This window comes from Monodon monoceros, unplaced genomic scaffold (assembly GCF_005190385.1).
Source record: "Monodon monoceros isolate NGI ecotype Baffin Bay Population unplaced genomic scaffold, NGI_Narwhal_1 Super_Scaffold_12, whole genome shotgun sequence".
In the NCBI taxonomy this organism is placed as follows: Eukaryota; Metazoa; Chordata; class Mammalia; order Artiodactyla; family Monodontidae; genus Monodon; species Monodon monoceros.
The window spans coordinates 61011732-61032828 of record NW_021703768.1 but is presented as its reverse complement, the minus strand read 5'-3'; the positions used below and the strand labels follow the sequence as shown (position 1 = coordinate 61032828).

Genomic DNA, 21097 nt, shown 5'->3' with positions numbered 1-21097 from the left:
TCCTGGGATAAACCATAATGGAAAAGAAAAAAAAAAGAATGTATAGATGTGTATAACTAAGCAGAAATTAGTACAACACTGTAAATCAACTATACTTCAGTTAAAATTAAAAAAAAATTAAGACTGAAATATTAAGCAGCATTTTCAATCACAACAGTATGAAACTAGAAATCCACTACAAGAAAAAAACTGCAAAAACCACAGACACAAGGAGTCTAAACAATACGCTACTACACAAGCAATGGGTCACTAATGAACTCAAAAAAGAAATCTGAAAAATACCTGCAGACAAATGAAAATGGAAAAACAATGATCCCAAATCCACAGGATGCAGCAAAAGCAGTTCTAAGTTTAGAGAAATACAAGCTTACCTCAGGAAACAAGAAAAATCTTAAATAAACAACCTAACCTTACAGCTGAAGGAACTAGAAAAAGAAGGAAAAAAACCAAACTTAAGAGAAGAAATAATAAAGGTCAGAACAGAAATAAATGATACAGGGAATTCCCTGGTGGTCCAGTGGTTAGGACTCTGCACTTCCACTGCAGAGGGCATGGGTTCGATCGCTGGTCAGGAAACTAAGATTCTGCAAGCTGCACAGCGTGGCAAAAAAAAAAGAAAGAAAGAAAGAAAGAAATGGTAGAGACTCAAAAAAGAAAAAAGATCAGTGAAACTAAGAGCTGGTTCTTTGAAAAAATAAACGAAACTGCTAAACCTTTAGCAAGACTTATCACCAAAAGAGAGGGCCCAAATAAATAAAATCAGAGAGAGAAGTTACACTTGATATTGCAGAAATACAAAAAATAAGAGATTACTATGAACAATTATATGCCAATAAAACAGACAACCTAGAAAAAATAGATAAACCCTGAGAAACACAGTCTCCCAAGACTGAATCAGGAAAAAATAGAAAATATGAACAAACCATTTACTGCAAATGAAATTGATTCAGTAATCAAAAAAACTCACAAGAAATAAAAGTCCAGGATCAGATGGCCTCACAGGTGATTTCCACCAAACATTTAGAGAACAGTTAACAAATCTCTTTCTCAAACTATTCCAAAAAGTTGGAGAGGAAGGAACACTTCCAAACTCTCTACAAGGTCAGCATCAGCCTGATACCAAAACCAGACAAAGACATGACAAAAAAGAAAATTTCAGGCCAATATCACCGATGAACACAGATGCAAAAATCCTCAAGAAAATATTAGCAAACCAAATTCAATAATACATTAAAAGGACCATATACCATGATCAAGTGGGATTTATCCCAGGAATGCAAGGATGGTTCAATACCCACAAATCAATCAATACAATACACCACACTAACAAACTCAAGAGTAAAAACCATGATCATCTCAATAGATGCAGAAAAAGCTTTTGACAAAATTCAACATCCATTTATGATAAGCTCTAAACAAAGTGGGTACAAAGGAAATGTACTTCAACATAATAAAGGCCATATATGACAAACCCACAGCCAACATCATACTCAATGGTGAAAAGCTGAAAGCATTTCCTCTAAGATCAGGAACAAGACAAGGATGCTCACTCTTGCCACATTTATTCAACTCAGTATTGAAGTCCTCGCCACAGCAATCAGACAAGAAAAAGAAAAGAATCCAAACTAGAAAGGAAGAAGTAAAACTGTCACTGTTTGCTGGTGACATTATACAACATATAGAAAATGCTAAAGACACCACCAAAAAACCTGTGAGAACTAACAAATGAATTCAGTAAAGCTGCAGGATACAAAATTAATATACAGAAACCTGTTGTATTTTTATACATTTAACGACAAACTACAAGAGAAATTAAGAGAACAATCCCAGGGACTTCCCTGGTGGCACAGTCGTTATGACTCCACACTCCCAATGCAGGGGGCCCAGGTTCGATCACTGGTCAGGGAACTAGATCCCACATGCATGCCGCAGCTAAGAGTCTGCATGCCACAACTAAGGAGCCCCTGAGCCGCAACTAAGGAGCCCGCCTGCCACAACTAAGGAGCCCATGTGGCACAACGAAGGAGCCCACGAGCCGTAACGATGAAGGCTGCGAGCCGTAACTAAGGAGCTCGCCAGCCGCAACTAAGGACCCTGCCTGTCACAACTAAGACCCAGTGCAACCAAATAAAGAAATATTTTTTTTAAAAAAGAAAACAATCCCATTTACAACTGCATCAAAAAGAATAAAATACCTAGGAATAAATCTAACCAAAGAGGGACTCCCCTTGTGGCTCAGTGGCCAATGCAGGGGACACAGGTTCGAGCCCTGGTCCAGGAATATCCCACATGCTGCAGAGCAACTAAGCCTGGGCGCCACAACTACTGAGCCTGCACTCTAGAGCCCACAACTACTGAGCCCACGTGCTACAACTACTGAGCCTGCGTGCCTAGAGCACGTGCTCTGCAACAAGAGAAGCCACCACAATGAGAAGCCCGCGCACCGCAACGAAGAGTAGCCCCTGCTTGCCGCAACTGCCCGCGCTCAGCAACGAAGACCCAACACAGCCAAAAATAAATAAATAAAATTAATAAATAAGTAAGGCTCAGGGATTGATGAATTTAAAAAAAATCTAACCAAAGAGGAAAATGACTCATACTCTAAAAACTATAATATTGAGGAAAGAAGAGGAACAAATGGAAAGATATACTGTGCTCATGGATTGGGAGAATATTGTTAAAATGGCCATACTATACCCAAGACAATCTAAAGACTCAATGCAATCCCTATTAAAATACAAATGGTGCTTTTCGCAGAACTAAAATAATTCTATAATTTGTAAGGAAACACAAAAGACCCCAAATAGCCAAAACAATCTTAAGAAAGAAGAACAAAGCTGGAGGTACCATGCTCCCTGATTTCAAAATATACTACAAAGCTACAGTAATCAAAACAGTATGGCACCGGCACAAAAAAAGACACATAGATCAATGGAACAGAATAGAGAGCCCAGAAATAAACCCACACTTATATGGGAAGTTAATCTATGACAAAGGAGGCAAGGATACACAATGGGAAAAGACTGCCTTTTCCCATCACCTCTAAATGGTGATGGGAAAATTGGACAGCTATGTGCAAAAGAATGAAACTGGGTCATTTTCTCACACCATACACAAAAAATAAACTCAAAATGGATTAAAGACTTAAATGTAACAAAGGAGGAAAGAATATACAATGGAGAAACAACAGTCTTTACAGCAAGTGGTGTTGGGGAAGCTGACAGCCACATATAAAATCAATGGAGTCAGAACACTCTCTCACACCCTACACAAAAATAAACTCAAAACGGTTTAAAGACTTAAATACAAGACATGACACCATAAAACTCCTAGAGAAGAACATGGGAGAAACATTCTCTGACATAAATTGTAGCAATGTTTTCTTAGGGCAGTCTCCCAAGGCAACAGAAATATTAATAAACAAGATCTAATCAAACTTAAAAGCTTTTGCACAGCAAAGGAAACCATAAACAAAAAAAAGACAACCCATAGACTGGGAGAAAACCTTTGCATACAATGTAACTGACAAGGGCTTAATTTCCAAAATATACAAACAGGTCATACAACTCAATAACAAGAAAACAACCAACCCAAAACAAAAAATGGGCAGAAGACCTAAAGAGACATTTCTCCAGAGAAGACATACAGATGGCCAAGAAGCACATGAAAGGATACTCAACTTCATTAATTATTAGAGAAATGCAAATCAAAACTACAATGAGGTAACCCCTCACACTGGTCAGAATGGGCATCATTAAAAAGTCTACAAATAATAAATGCTAGAGAGGGTGTGGAGAAAAGGGAACCCTCCTACACTGTTGATGGAAATATAAGTTGGTGCAGCCACTATGGAAAACAGTATGGAAGTTCCTTAAAAGGCTAAAAATAGAGTTACCATATGATCCATCAATCCCACACCTGGGCACATACCTGGAGAAAACTATAATTCGAAAAGATACATGCACCCCAATGTTCTCTGCAGCAATATTTACAACAGCCAAGACATGGAAGCAACCTAAATGTCCATCGACAGATGAATGGATAAAGACGATGTGGTATATATACACAGTGGAATACTACTCAGCTATAAAAAAAAAGAATGAAATCATGCCATTTGCAGCACATGGATGCACCTAGAGACTGTCATCCTAAGTAAGTCAGAAAGAGAAAGACAAACATCATATGTCACTTACATGTGGAATCTAAAACATGACCCAAACTTATTTACAAAACAGAAACAGACTCACAGACATAGAAAACAAACTTATGGTTACCAAAGAGGTGGGGGTGAGGGAATAAATTAGGAGTTTGGGATTAGCAGATACAAACTACTATATATAAAACAGATGATCAACAAGGTCCTACTGTATAGCACAGGGAACTATATTCAGTATCTTGTAATAAACATAATGGAAAATATGAAAAAGAATATATATACATATTACTGAATCACTTTGCTGTACACCAGAAACTAACGCATTATAAATCAACTATACTTCAATTAAAAAATATGAATATATACGTATAAAAAGACATGTAAGGGGCTGCCCTGGTGGCGCAGTGGTTGAGAGTCCGCCTGCCGATGCAGGAGACACGGGTTCGTGCCCCGGTCTGGGAGGATCCCACATGCCGTGGAGCGGCTCGGCCCGTGAGCCATGGCCGCTGAGCCTGCGCATCCGGAGCCTGTGCTCCGCAACGGGAGAGGCCACAACAGTGAGAGGCCTGTGTACCACAAAAAAAAAAAGACATGTATGACCTGAAACCACAAACCTCCTAGAAGAAAACATAGGCAGTATGCTCTTTGACATCAGTCTTAGGAATATTTTTTTGGATATGTCTCCTCAGTCAAGGAAAACAAAAGCAAAGATAAACAAATGGGACTACATCAAACTAAAAAGCTTTTGCACAGCAAAGGAAACTATAAACAAAACAAAAAGGCAGCCTAGTGAAAGGGAGAAGGTATTCGCAAATGATATGACCAATAATGGATTAATATCCAAAATATATAAACAGCTTACACAACTTTGCATCAAAAAAACAACCAGGTTAAAAAATGCGCAGAAGAATAGACATTTTTGCAAAGAGGAAATGCAGATGGCCAACAGGCACATGAAAAGATGCTCAACACTGCTAATCATGAGGGACATGCAAATCAAAACCACAATGAGATTATCACCTCACACCTGTTCTAGAGGCTATTATCAAAAAGACAACAAATAACAAGTGTTGCCAAGGATGTGGAGAAAAGAGAACCCTTTAGCACTGTTTGTGGTATTGTAAATTGGTGCAGTCGCTATGGAAAATAGTATGAAGGTTCCTCAAAAAATTCAAAAGAGAACTGCCATATGATCCAGAAATTTCACTTCTCCGTATTTACCAGAAGAAAACAAAAACATGAACTCAAAAATATATATGCACCCCAATGTTCATCACAGCATTATTTACAACAGCCAACATGAAAGCAACCGAAGTGTCCATTGGTAGATAAATAGATAAAGATGTGGCGTGCACGCGCGCGCGCACACACACACAGGAATATTACTCAGCTATTTAAAAAACGAAATCTTGTCATTTGCAAAGACATTAATGACTCTAGAGGGTATTATGCTAAGTGAAATAAGTCAGACAGAGAAAGGCAAATACCTTATGATCTCACTTACATGTGGAATCTAAAAAACAAAACAAACAAACAAAAGGAAAACAGATTCATAGATACAGAGAACAATTGGATGGTTGCCAGATGGGAGGGAGTTGGGAGTGGGGGCAAAAGAAGTGAAGGGGATTAAGAGGTATAACTTTCCAGTTATAAAATAAATAAGCCACGGGAATACAATTTACAGCATAAGGAATATGGTCAATAATAATATAATAACTTTTTATGTGGAAGATGATGGTTACTAGACTTAAGGTGGTGATCACTTCATAACGTATGCAAATGTCAAATCACTATTTAGTACACCTGAACCTAACATAATATCGTACTTCAACTGTATTTCCAAAAAAAAAAAGAAATCAAGAGTAAAGTATCGAATAGTTGCCACAATTTACAAAACGCCAATATAACAAATAAGCCTCCTTTCCTGCCTGTAAACCACCAACCTAATTCTATTTAGGGAGTAGAAATAAGAGCACTAATAACATTTTTTTACTTCCCTTCCTTCAATTTAACATTGTATCATAAGTATTTTAAAAATTCCCCTCAGCCTGTATAAACTACCATCTGAATGACTAAATAATGTTTTTTCAATTAAATGTACTATCATTTTCTTCCTTTTTTCTTCCATTTTTATTAAGATATAATTGACATATAGCACTGCAGAAGTTTAAGGTTTACAGCATAATGATCTGACTTACATACATCATAAATTACTACCATGGTTAAGTTTAATGAACATCCATCATCTCATTTTCATACAAAATAAAAAAATTTTTTTCCTTGTGATAAGAACTCTCAGAATTTACTCTCTTAACAACTTCCATATATCTTACAGCAGTGTTAATTGTATTTATCATGTTGTACATTACAGTCCTAGTACTTATTAACCCTATAACTGGAAGTTTGTACCTTCTGACTACCTTCATCTAACTATCCCCCTCTCCCCACCCCCTGCCTCTGGTAACCACAAATCTGGTATCATCTTCTATGAGATTATTTATTTGTTTTTCAAATGTAACTGACTTATAACACTACCTCAGTTCTTGGTGCACAATATAGTAATTCAATATTTCTATACATTACAAAATGATCACAATGTCAAGTCTAGTTACCATGTTTCCACACAAAGATATTACATTATTATTGACTATATTCCCCACACTGTACATTTCATCCCTGTGACTCATTTACTTTGTAACTGGAAGTTTAAATGTACCATCATCTTCTTAACCAATAACTGTCAGCCATTTAAATCTATTTTTTTGTTCTTATAAATATTGCTGTATAACTACACAAAGGAATGTTTCTTTCTTTGAAATTTTTTTTTAAATTACAAACTAGAAATGAGACTTTTCCAGTTAAAGCATATGAACATTTTTATGGTTATTGATACAAATAATCCATTTTCCCAAAAGATACCAATTAAAACTAATGAATATATACATACCCTAAATTTGCTAGCAATGGAGTTTTTTAATGTTTGCTAACATAAGAAGAAATTGCTCAACAAAACTAAGAATGCTGAACTTTTACCTACACCTATTTACAAACTGTGTTTTTCTTTTATTGTGAATTGTGCACTGACATCAACTTATCAATAGCTGGTATGAATATTCTTCTTCCAAATTATGTAACACAAGAGTATTTTATCTGCCCTAAATCTACCTGCTTCAAACTTTAAGAAATTTTTTCTACTTCCAGTGATTGAGAATTTGTGAAAAGTCCATGTTTGCTCCATGTGAAAGCTTCTTGGTTGATAGATTCTGATATCTTGTTATTGTAATGAATATGTTTAAAATACAGTTACTAAATGATTTTCAGTTGCATCAAAAATTTTGGCTTAACTATGATATCACCATTATGTAAATTTTAAAAATTATGACATTACCTTTTCCTCATTTGTTGTAGAAGAATCAAGCTCCTTTCTTTTCTTCTTCAATTTTTTATCTTTACTTTGTTTTGTGCCAGAAGTCTGATAAGGCTGCAAATCTACTCGAGAATGAAATTGATATCGACCACTTTCCACATCACAGTAGTAATAAATTCCAGTGGAAGGATCATAATATAGTTGATTTTCCTTTCAAAGTTAAGAAAACAATAAGTTCTATTCAAGTAAGATGAAATAAAATAGAAAAATAAACAATAGAAATGACAAATATATTCAAATACAGTAAATTTTCTTTTAAGAACTATAGTATTTTTTGGAAAAAATGAATAAAGGTAACAGAATGAAAAATGCTTGTAGTTTTCCAAAGTACTTTACCATTCAATATCTGCTCTAATTTTCCTGGTGTGGAAAATGAATACATTTACGTATTACATTAAAGCTCATGAAATTGCCAATATTTGACCATTTTTTTACTTATAGAAACAGCAACTTCATATGGTTCAACAGAAACCTTTTAGAAGTCATGAAAACTAAGGTATGCATCAGAAAAAGCCGACCATATAAAAGCAATTGCAGACTCATTCTCCATATAATTACACGATAATGGTTTGGTAGTATAAACCCCTAAACCCTCCTCTCAGTGACATAAAACAAAGAGTTGCCTTTCAATGTTCATGATTCAAAATCCTGGAGAAAAATCTGAAAATAAAATTAAGCTCATGAACACTACAACATAACATTCTGTACAAAGACATCAATAAACAATTGTCTTCACTAATCAATTAATTCTACACTAAGTAACTACATAAGATTTAGAGTAAAGCAGCCATGCAATATAGAGTTTTGATAAATTATGGATAAAAACGAGAAAGATAAAATTACGTAATCATCTGCATTTATTAGACACTGGCCAGTACTCTATAACCAAGATTTAACTCAACCATCTGTATCTTATTTACATCATAAATCCATGCAGATCAGACTTGGAAACATCTTGCAAAGATATATACTGAGGAAGCAAGTAAAGCTTCCTAACAAAGAATAATTTATTTTTCTAACTGTTGATACTACTGCAATTTATTGTCTTTAATTCATTTTGTAGATCTCTTACAAAAATATTTAGAATTCTCACTATCTTTCCTTCAGCTAAAAACTGAATGGAAGCTTTCTGATCTTTATTTCCAGTGATAACAGAACTTCTACAACTCAAATCTTTTAAATCTGCTATGTCTTTCGGTCCAAAATACAGACATTTTCAAATATGTAAGAAAATTAATTAAAATGAAAACTAGCACATTAAAAATGGCAAAGCACCGAAGTCCCTACTCCACTGAGACACAACCTGCAGAATATAATTAAGCATTTACAGAACAGATGTCAGGAAGAAAGTTACAGAAAAGAAGGTAGAAGAATGACAAAGACTAACGTCATATACTTGGAAATTCCATATTTTTCTAGAAACCAGGTAATTAATAGCTATTTTCTTTGGTAATAAGAGTTTAAACATTACTTTTCTAGGTATTAATTAGCACTGTCAATTAGCATACTCCTGTAAAATAAAACCCTCTTTTACAAAGTATTTACAAAGTACTATACCAAGTACAAACTGACAAGCTAATGAAATCCCTTATCTAACTAAAATATTTACTATTATCATTACGTTCCCTAGAGTAGTTAATAATAGTTCCAATAACTGGAATGGTGAATATCTGCTCCACTTTGGGGCACTACATTCTGTAATTCCTGAGGACCAGATCATATGTGTAGACCACTGAGGTTGAGGTATGTGGGTATATAACTTCCAGGATCGTTGTCACCAAACCTGAAAAAATCCAATTAAATACCAGACCTTCAACAGTCATAACACTATATTAAAAATCAAGAACTTTCTTTTCTGGTTTTGTCCTAGTCCGTGGTCCATTATATTTGTGATTCCATACTAATTCCCTAGTTCTCACTGTTAACAAATTGATTTTTTAAAAGTGAAATGCTTAGAAGTCACAAAATATAAAACAATGACTAATAATAAACATGCTATAAAGAATTTAAGAAAAAGATTCCTCTGTGGTCTAAAATGGATTCATAAAGATATAAGTATTTGAAACAATTTTTTAAAAATCTTACCCCAAGCCTAGAATTAACAACATTACTTCCTTTTAGTTTAGGTCCTTAAACATTTTACAAAATGTAGTTGTCTCCTTTTATTAATAAATATGTTAACATTTTTGTATGTTACTTTACATATAAAAGGTTATTAGATCTCTCTAAAATATTAATCTATAATAACACAATTAACTTAATTAAATAAACATAGAAATATAGTATCATAAGCTACTTTATAAATCTTTACTCTTGCCAAATAGCTTTAAATAAATTTTTACATGCAGCTCCCTGCTTATCTTAATTCAACCTAGGGTTTAATATTTGGTATTCAAGCAGCTAAGAACACAACCATACAGTATTAAAAGGTCAGAGATACTTACAGAATCGTAATAGAATCCAGTGCTGTGATCAAAATACAATCCAGTATTCTCATCATAACTAAATCCAGTCTGTGATACAGCAGCTTCTGCTGCAGCTCTCAAACTTTCAGCTAGTGATGAACCTTCTAAGGATGTATCTTCTGTTGCTAACACAGATGCTGGCTCCTAGGTATGATACAATCATGTCAAAGAGGACAAAAACATCCTCATATCAATATAAAAGTTAGCAGAACTTGAAACAATAAACAGGCCTAAAAACTATTCTGAATAATAAGACCTCAATTTCTGCAATGGAAAGGGATGGCTATCAATTACAATTTGACCCACTTTAAAAAATATGAATTAGTGTATCAGTTAATTCAATTCTGACCCAGTTTTGAAGACACTAGAAGTAAGTGAGTGACCATTACTCAAAAATAAATGCCTAATACCATAAGGAAGCAATCCACAAAATACAGACTGAAATATTCTTTAAGACAAATGATCTGGCTTCTTCAATAATTACAGGCTCAAGGGGAAAAAAAATTTTAGAAAAGAGATAGAGAAGAAAGGTATAAATTATACATCACACATCAAGCAGTTGCCCTGTATGAACCTTACTGGGATCCTGATTCAAACAAATGGTAAAAAGAAATTTATAAAACATTCTGGGAAATTTGAACAGTGGCAAGATATTTGACATAAAGGAAGTATTAAAAAAAAATTTGGTGTGAACATGGTATTGTGGTTGCTCAAAATTTTTTGGTTGAGTCAAACGTACTGACAAATTTTGTTTAGTTTATGTACAGCATACATTTTTGCAACACAACAGAGTAGGAAAACAGTTACACATACGAACAAGTTCTAATTTTTATTTCTCAAAAACTGTATTATTCACTGCAATAATTACACGCAGAATACTTACAACCCTTGTATATGTTGTAATAAACCAAAGAAGTCTATTTTTCTACGTAATAACAACAAAGAACAAGTTCTTGAGTATCAACAGTTTCAAGTGAAGCATTTTATTACCTGTGAATTTGAGGCAAAATGGTCCTCTTGTCCACAATTAACATTTTCTGTTATATCAGTACCAGCATAAGCATCATTTTCTATGTGTGACTGGTCTTTAGAATTAAAAGTAGAAGTTTTGATATCCTGATCTTCCTGAACTGGGAGTTCAGATGCTTTATTTGGAAGATTAACATCATTATAGTATGTCTGATAATAATAATCTATTGCAAAAACAAATTAAGTGATATCATATTAGAATAGTGTATATAAAAAGGGCTTAATTCCAAAACACTGGCACTGAACACAAAAGAGCACACGTTGCAAACAAACCATATTTTTATAATTATACACATTTTAACAGATTAAAATTAATGGTCCAAATAAATCTGCAGAGATATATATCTTTGATTCTAATGTCACCTTCAGTTCCCTAGCTGTCAAGCTAAAAAGGAAAAAAGGTAAGCAGATTTGGATTTTCCATAGCAAGAGTTAAAAGAGAAAACAGGTTGTGTTCCGTCAAAAAAAAAAAAATTAGCAACTCTTAACGTCTAACTACATACCACAGTATACTTCAATATCAAATGACAACATGTCAAGGGCTGACTTTTTCTGTCAAATTTTGCTCATGGTGCTGACTTTTTAAAAAACATAATATTATACAGATATGTAATGTTTATACCATTGCTGTGTTTAGCAATTTGCTAAGTTGCATCTGAATAAAACAAGGCAAAATTTAATGGGAAAGATCATTTCTTGTTATCCCTATTTATTAAAACTTGGTTTCTCAGTTATTTTGCCTCACAACATAATGTCACTAACAAGGCCTGGGTTGTAGGCTCACCCCATTCCCAGGAGGGCCTAGAGACTGACACTGAATTGATGCTAAGTGGAACACATCAACAAGAAAACACATGCCCCTGGTCACAAGTAAGGTCAAATGAGAGTAGATGGCTTACAGCATAGCAAAAATTACTCAGTGAATGTGCCACTGAAAGCATATTAGCAATATTACGTATTTACAGGAATAACAATACATTATTTTCCCACCAAAAGAGCAAATAGATTATCTGAAAATACCAAATCATATGGAGAAAAGTCAACTTTGTAACAGCTCTCCTATTTATCTAGATGTACACAGATTCTAAATTTAAAGAATTTAAAGAAAACTCCATGTTAGCATGATTTGAATGTAGTAGTATTAGGATATCTTCACTATAAGCAGAATACCTGAGATTGACCAAGGAGGGTGGTTCTCTGTTTGTACTTCTACATCAGACTTTTTATTATCTTCGTTTCTCCCACAACGGAGTATTTTACTGAGCTCTTCTACCTGAAAGAAAGCAAGGCTTTAGGAAAAATAAACCATACAGCAATCTAATAATATACACACTGTTCTCCTGAAATTACAATAATTATTTTTCCTGGTAAAAGTTTGGAGAAGTACCAATATCAGCTAGTTTCCTTTTCAGAAAAACTGAAAATGCTACAATATAATTGGCTTTCACGTTTTACATCTGCAGAAGGAGATATTTTTATTCTTATATTCTCTAGCTAACCTCAAATTATTACCTCCAAAAATCAGACTGACTAAATTAATAAGACTTAGTGAACAGGATCCTTTATTTCTAACAAATAAGAAAGTTTTTATACTACCATTTTAATCAGTCAGCAGTTCTCCCTAAGGAGAATTAAATCATTGAATTAAATTATCTAGTATCATTCAGTGTTCTCCACCTGGAATTAACCATTCACTTAAATAATGCCACTCATATACTTTAACATACTTTTTCCTTGAAATAGTAATCTTCTAATTAAGTAACTGGAGCAGAAGGAAAGAGAGGTGACTGCCTCAGAGATGCATCTCGCCTCCCTGTGTCTCACTGAATACCAAGGCCATAACAACTGAGCGTGAAAAATACCCATAAGCAGATGAAGAGCAGCCTCATCAATACAGCTCAGTCAGACAGGAACTCAGTGTGAGATTACACCCATTATAGGCACAAAACCAAAAAACAAGCTTCTTTAATGATACATAAAGCTTAAAAAGAGAAAAGTGATAAGACTGATTATATACGGATTATCTGTGCACTTCAAAGATTATCAGATCTGCTGCTACCACCAGGGCAGGAACTAGAGTGAAGCGAGCAAGGCACCTAAGGCACAAAATTTAAGGAGACATTCACTCTCAGCTTCATGCAAGTATAGAGTCATACCTGAGAATGAGTGCCCCCTTGAATTTTTCGCCCTAGGCTACTGATTGCCTTGCTCTAATCCTGGCTCTGGCTACTACCACTATTACTATGAACAAGACCATTTATACAGAATCTGCTACATGCTAGGCACTGCACTTGGTACTGTGGGTAACATCTCATTCATTCTTACAACCACCTTACAAATTAGTTGTCCTAATCCCCATTTTACATGTGAGAAATCTAAAGAAAGTAATTTGCACAAGGTTTCTTTGACTCCAAAGCCTGTACATATTGTACTTTCCTGCTAGTTCACCCTCAATTCTCAAGCCAAATTTTTACTGCTCCAGATAAAACACTATCTAGTAATTAGGAATGACAGTTAACAAACTCCACCCACCACCAGGGGAGGCTGACTAGAAAGATAATAAAGAAGAATAATTACTATCACTAGTAAAGTTACAGCTTTCTATGCTTTTCAATTTTTCATATTAGACTGCCAGCAAATTAACACTAATAACCAAAACGCTGGCTCTTCAAAGATTAGCAAAAACGTTTTCTCTTAGGTTCTCTATAGCAAGCAGTACTTTTACAATTTAGAATTATAAAAGGGTTTTTTTCACAGCTCATCATACTTTACTCCCCTTTCCCCACAATATTTTAACAATATCTGTAGTCTCCTAGCACAGTCGCTGTGCACTGTAGTTGTCCAATAGATAGTTGTTGAGTAACAAAACACAAATTTTCGGTAATGTCATAATGTTAACAACTCTATACAATGGGCACAGAAAGTCATTGCAACTCAGCGGTTATTTTCATAGATTATTTGATAGCAAAGCGTAACAAAGTTTGATGATACTTTAACGTTCAGCCTACATTTGTGGTTTTAGGAAATGTATCAATATATGCCAAAAGACAACAGTTTAACTGAAATTAATAATTACGCGGAAATAATTTGTTGGGAAAGAGCGCGACTGCCCAAAACAATCAAGCTGAAAAGATTATGCTGTTTAAAAGTTTTTTAAAAATGTGAGTTTAAATATTTGTCCTTACTGCATGTTATAAGAACAAAGTTAGCTGCTTAGTGTCTCTAACGAAGACAGTTCTATCTTCCCTACTTCCACTAGACTACTCAAGATGAATGCCCAGAACAACCTCACACATACCTTAGCGTTCAGCAATTTACAAAACTGTAAAACAGTCTGTTGACATTTACTTTGATTTAACCTCCACCAGTGTGGTCCTAGCATTCTCATTTTATGGGCCACTGAGGCTCAATATCAGTTCACACATCTAGGGTATGATAAATGGGATTCTGATTGAAATCCGGCGCTTTAACAAACTCAAAAGTGATCTAGAACAAAATATTAGAAATGTGCCTACTGCCAATGGGACTTCACAAGTGAGAATTAAGACTGAAGTACTTAAGTGCACTCCACGCCAGCCACAACTGCAGCTCACGCACTTATCTAAATCGAGTAGCCCAACGCTTAGGTTTGTTTCAAATGTACCGGGAATTATCATCGCACTGAACTTTTGACTCTTTCAGGTACTCTATAAAGCAGTCCTGGGCCCTACCATGGAGACCTTCTGAGGCTATCTTAGACTTCGAAGGCCTCATCTCGGGCTGGATGGGGCGTGGGGCTGGAGGCGGACCGCGCACCTGGGTGCGGAGCTCCTGGTTGTTGCTCTCGGCGCTCTGGTACAGCCGCTCTGTGTGATGCAGCAGCTTCTCGATCTCCCGCACTTGCCGCTTGCAGCTCCGCAGCTCGCGTTCCAACTTTTCCACCTTCCGCCTCAGCTGGGCCAGCTCAGGCTCGGGGGAGGGAGGTGGCGACGGCGACAACGAAGGCGGCGGCGCCTCAGAGGCCATGGGGTCCGGCGCGAAGCGGCCCGCAGGAGCGGAGGGACTGCGCTCAAGCTGAGACGGACGCCGACGGACCCAGAAGCCACGGGAGCGCGCGGGCAGCGAAAGGCGGCCTCATCACCGCCCGGCTGCGGCGGCCCGCGGCCATGAGGCCCTAAAGCTGGTTACCTGTAGCCGAGGCGAACTGCGGGCAGCGAGCAAAGGGACCGAGAATGGGCCCAGTCCTCCCGGCTTTGAAACAGTAAAACTTTATTGGTAACCACCTGCCCCGGAGACCGAGTAAGCCACCGAAACGTTGGACAAATGGGCTGGCCAGCGAAGCAGGAACCAGAAGCGATTGGGCCGTTTCTGGGCTGAACCGGAAACGACGGCGCCGGCGGTGGGCGGGGCCGAGACGGAAAAGGAAGCGACGGAAGGCGAGAAGGGCCTCACAGCGCACAGGCGCACTTTCCGCCGGCTGCTGGGTGCAAGGGACGGGACGGGGCGGGACGGGACTGGGCGGGGCGGGGCGGGGCGGGGCGGGGCGGGGCGGGGCGGGGCGGGGCGGGACGTGAGGGCGTGGAGAGCTGGCGGAAAAGGTGCTACAGTAGCCCGGGAGGGATAAACAGAAGATCGCCCATCCTCTGGTCGCGGGATTTTACGCTTGCACACTTTCAAAACGTTTTCAAACTTTTTTCACAGAGTGCACTTCCTAGCTCCTCGTTTTACAGATGAGAACAGTGAATCTCCAAGAAATGTTTTGCCAGGGTTCATAGAATTGATGCTAAACCAGGACTGTGAACGTAGTGTTCTGACGCTCTGCTTACTTAGTGCTTCTGCGGATTCCGTGAGGTTAGGCCCCCTAGGAAAAGAAAGCAAATTCCTATAGGTCTGGCTTGCAGAGAGAAGCATCCCTAGTGGGAAAGTAAGCAGCAAGATTCTACGGAAGTAGGAGAGAAATTTTTTCTGTTTCAGTGCATCTATTTCGTGTTTCGTCTATGTGAAACAGGCGTTTGTTCAGCAGCCTTTAAACTGATGAGGGCTTCTTGGAACACACTTTTCCTTCTTAACCAACGTCATTTAGAATTAGAGCTTGAGTTCGGAATGCCGGGCCTGAGACCTATGGAGGTCAGCGACTACGTCTTGCCTGTCGTCTCCCAGGGCCCAGCTCAGTGCCTGTCACAGAGCGGGTATCCTTAAATATTTGCTGAACATAAGAATCCTGCTTGATGTCCTAGTTCAGTGGCTGCTCTGTGTGCTTTTTGTCCCGTGCACTGCCCACTAGTTAAGTCACAGGCGGTGAGTTCTCCAGCGGGGACCTACCCTCTCTAGGTCCTGCACACATTATTCCTTAGGCTTTAAGAGTCCAAAATGGCACCACAGTGATCTTCTAGCCATCAAAGGATATTTAGTGAGAAGGCAGAATATGTACTCCCCGATGTAAAATAGAGATGTACTGCCCCCTGAAATCTGACTTACCTTAATGTATTATGACTCTAATCAAGAATTTACCCAAATCTTTTAAAATAAAAGCTATATTTCCCACTTTCTTCACCTTTGGGGGGGGAGGGTAAGGAATTCCATAAACACCACCTGTAAGGTAACTTTAAGGTAAAGGGACTTCCAGTTTCTCATTTTATAGATGAGAAATTTCAAGTTTTAACCATTCATTGTAGAAGGAATAAATAAGCTTATTAGCTGCTACTTGAAGCAATGATTTGTCTTAAAGGTAATCCATTTAATCCTAAATTCTGACCTATCATGCCACTAGTTTATAACTTACCTCTGACCATCAGTCTGGAAGAAAAGAGTCACAATATATTTTTGAGCAAAAATAAAAGCTTTGTGTATGAGGTGGGAATTGCATTAAGGTTCTAGTAAAAGAACTTAGTTTATAGTGGCTTATTAAACAAATTAGGAGGTTACTCTATTACATTAAAGAAGTCTGGAGATGGACTGTCCAGAGCTGGTAAGGTGGCTCTACCAGCTCTTTAGAGACTCAGGCTCCGTCTGTCTTTCTGCTCTTCTATTCATAGAGCATATTCCCAGCCTCCAGGTCAATTCATTTTACAATATGGCAAGGGACAAAAGGACTTTCCCAAGGCCCCACCCAGTGACTTCTGTTTATATCTCACACCTTGCTGCAAGTGGGGCTGGGAATTGTGTGTGTGTGTGTGTGTGTGTGTGTGTATATGTCTTTCTGAGCTGGACACATTATTCCCTCTAACAATAAAGGGTTCTATAAATATGGAAGAAAGAGAAAATACTTGTTGAGTAGGTAAATAGCAGTCTGCCACACCTAGTTTTCAAATCAAAAGGTACTTAGTAGAGTGGACAGGGCCAGTGCCCTAGAGAAACATACTACTCGGCACCCTTCATAGTCTAAAATATTTCTTCCCGAATAAATCTTTGTTTTTATAGTGTTTTTCCTAAGTTATTATTGATATTTGGTACCTCAGGTACCATAAGGTAATGATACTCCTTAGTTTACAACACATTATCAACATTAGCCCATGGATGGATCTTCTCTTTTTCTGTTTTTGGGGTTTTTTTTTGTTATTTTCGTTTTTGTTTTTGTTTTAAAATTGCTCTGTATCCCCAGTCCCCAGTCCCATTACCTCCTTTCTGCCAATATGGGCACCCAGTCTCACATGTTTGATATATGACCTTAAATATAAATCTATCCTATCCTTATATTTCCTGTGCATTTCTTTTACATAAGTAGTATTTGGTTTTAAATCTTATGCTGTTTCTTATTTTTACCACACTAAAGATGTTTTTAAAATTCATATATATTGCTGTCATACATCTAAGTGCTGCATAGTATTCCAAGGTTTACATATACCACATTTTATTTACCTATCACCCTAGTTGTCAACATCTAAGTTATTTCCAATTCTCTATTAATACAATTGATGCCACAATGAAAATCCTTGTTCATGCCACTTTATTGACCTGTGCATTCATTTCTTTGGGATATATAGCAAGGCGTGTGATCTCTGGCTCATAGGGCAAACATTTAATTTCACTACGTTCCGCTATATTGCTTCTCAGAATGGCACCAACAGTGCACAAGGAGTTCTTTGTCCTCCACATTCTCTCCAATACATAATATTAGTCCCTCCTGTACATTTTTTTGCCATTTTTATGAGTTTAATGAGGTATTTCACTGTTGTTTTAATTTGCAATTCTCTGATTATCAGAGAATTTCGTATATTTATTGAAATGGCTATTTGGACTTTCCCCTCTGTGAACTGCCTATTCATAATTTTTTGCCTATTTCTTTCCTGTTATTTTGCAGTTCTTTCTACAATCTAGATATTAATCCTTTACAGTTTTAGATATTGCAGAGATCTTTTCCCAGTCTGTCATATATCTGTTAAATTCATCTATGGTGTCTTTTATTGAACAGAAATCCTTAATTTTTATAAGTCAAATCAGTCTTTATTCAACTTCATTTTATTTCATATGTTTTATGATTTGGGCTTTTGAATCTTATTCGTGAAGTCTTTCTCCACTCCCTGAGTCATATTTTCTTCTGTAAGGTTATAATTTTAACCTTCACTTATAGTTCTCTACTTTAACTGGAGGGATTCAGGTGTATTTTTTCCACACACATTTATCATCTATCAAGTTCCCATATATATCTGAGTCCAATTCTGAGCTCTCTATTCTCTTCTGTTTGTCTGTTAGCCAGAACTATTCTACATTCAACACTTTGATTTTGTAGTATATCTTAGTATCTGCTAGGGCAAGTTCCCACTCTGCTTTTATTTTTCAAAATTGACCTACTCATGAACCTCTATTTTTCCATGTAAATTTTAGAATGAGTTTGTTGAGATCCTCAAAATATACAAAGGAATTTTTATTAAGATTGCATTGAACATATAGATTTATTCGGGAAGGAATAGCATAAAACTTTACATTGTTAAGATATCCCATCCACATACATTCTCTTTGTTGTTGTTGTTCAAATTATTCATTCTCTTTTGTCCTTTAATAGAGTTTTAATACTTTTTCTGTAAAAGGTCTTGGGCATTCTTTCTAAGGTATTTCCTAGGCACTCTGGTGTTTTATTGAGAATGAAAATTTTTTTTCTAGTATTTTAGAGAAAGAAAAGTCAAAGTGATGGATAATTGTCTAGCTTGGAGAAAGAAGGTAGGGACCATTGGAAAAGAGTATGTTACACAGGGGAGGGTTGCTTTAGTTTTGATTTTGTTGAGCATATGGAGTTTGAGGTTCCTTCAGGACATCCAGTACAGATGCTCAGTAAGTAATGAGCATTCTAGAAGCCCGTATGAAGCTTAAGAAACAGATCTGGCTGTAGAAGTAGTGTGTAAAGCAAACACAAATGGCTCCAAGGGCTAAGGAGATAAAGAAAATAAATGCACAGGGCATAGGGCAGCAACTACTCAGTTCTGGAGAACTGTGAACCCACGTGGGAATGTGAACCCAGTGTTACAGAGCTTCTGACTTTTCAAGGAAAGCCAGAAATTTGGATTCTTATGGGACATCTGTTTAAAAACAATGGTTCAGATTAGAAAAATCATTTCTATGGTTTCATGATTACATCCTCTTCACTGTACATGTGTGCTTCAGGTGCTGCTCTGGAGTCCTATTTTTACCATCACTGCCACTGCCATCTTTGCTCCTCTCCTTCCCCTTTCATTGTTTTCTAATTTGTCTTTCTTTTCCTTTCTCTTTCCCCTTGATTTTATGATTCTGTTTGAAAAAGTTTAACTCTCTCTCTATATATGTATCACTAGTCAGTAATAGAGCTGTTCTTATCTATGCAGTGATTCAAGTAAACCCTACATCTAATTTAATCTTCAGCCCTTTGATTATCACTTGTAGTAGATGCTGTGGAAATCACATTAATGGCCCCACTTCTTTATCTATCCTGGAGTCACACCCTTTGCCATGTGACTTTGTGGTTTCCTTCACTATAGAGGCCCTCCCTTCCATTTTTGAATCTGGGTTTGGCTGTGTAATTTGCTTTGGCAGGTTGAATGAGGGGATGTGCCAGAACAGTGGACCAGTTCCCAGCCCATGTCTCAGAAGGCCTTAGTACTTCTGCTTGCTTTCTTGGATTCCTGGCCTTGCCATGAGAAGGACACACCTAGGCATATATGCTGGTCTCAGAAGGAGGATAAATAACACATAGAACAGATCTGTTCCAGCTAAGATACTCTAGCTAAGCCTGACAGAGGCCCCAGGAAAACTGCAGACCCTTTGCAATCCCAGCAGAGATCAGCCAGCCCCACACCACCCCAGATTTGTGAGGAATAATAAATGGTGGTTGTTTGAAGCCACTGAGCTGGGGACATTTTGCGTGCAGCAATAACAGATATTAACCTGATCTAAAGCCATTCCAGGAGCCTGTGAGTTTCAGCAGGCTGGAGCCCAAGCACTGAGTTACTAGGATACAGGTATCCCCCGTCTTTCTACAGTTTGAGTTTTACCACTTTGCTTCTACGGATACCTGTTTTTGCTAACAAAAGAAATCTGGAGAGGATTTCCACTTTGATTTAAAAAGGCAAAAGCTGAAAATAGTGTTCAGCCTTTGTTTTGCAGCACTCAGAGCAGCGAGCTTGGCACCACCAAGCTCCTTCCTGAGAACTACCCTCAGCATCTCAGCATTAGCCTCCACAGATTTGAACCGTGTCTGTGAACATCTGTTCTTTATCTCCATTTATTTTGTGCACCCATTAGAAAGATGTGTCCTAAGGTATCAGAAAAGCCTAAGAGAGCTCGTAGGATGTTGTGCTTAGCATAAAACTGGATGTAATTGTTTTGATCGTGGTGAACAAAATAGACACTGTGCATGCATCGAACTTGACCGCGCCCACCACTTGTACTAATTGCACCCAGAAAGAGAGATTCTTCAAAGCTGCTGAAATCACTATTGGTTCTGCTAGGAGCAAAGTGTACAAAGTGCAGCGTTCAGTTAAGTTATCCTACACCTAAGGAGTAATCAGTCAGTCTTTTCAATAAGCTGAAACAGAAAGCACTGGTTGATGGTGGTGAAAAAGTTGCAAAAGT

At 37.3% G+C, this 21097-nt stretch overlaps 1 protein-coding gene across 2 annotated transcripts in view; it reads right to left on the bottom strand.

Moving 5' to 3' along the window:
- AGGF1 (angiogenic factor with G-patch and FHA domains 1) overlaps nt 1-15397 on the bottom strand; it is a 48511-nt gene extending 33114 nt beyond the window's left edge. For both annotated transcript variants that reach the window (XM_029218266.1, XM_029218267.1), the window contains exons 1-5: nt 14873-15397; nt 12248-12350; nt 11039-11241; nt 10028-10192; nt 7545-7733 (exon numbers count right to left, since the gene is read on the bottom strand). In XM_029218266.1, coding sequence (XP_029074099.1) covers nt 7545-7733; nt 10028-10192; nt 11039-11241; nt 12248-12350; nt 14873-15082 — 870 coding nt within the window. In that variant the 5' untranslated portion in view covers nt 15083-15397. The remainder of the gene's footprint in view (nt 1-7544; nt 7734-10027; nt 10193-11038; nt 11242-12247; nt 12351-14872) is intronic.
- Between the last annotated feature and the right edge of the window lie 5700 nt (nt 15398-21097).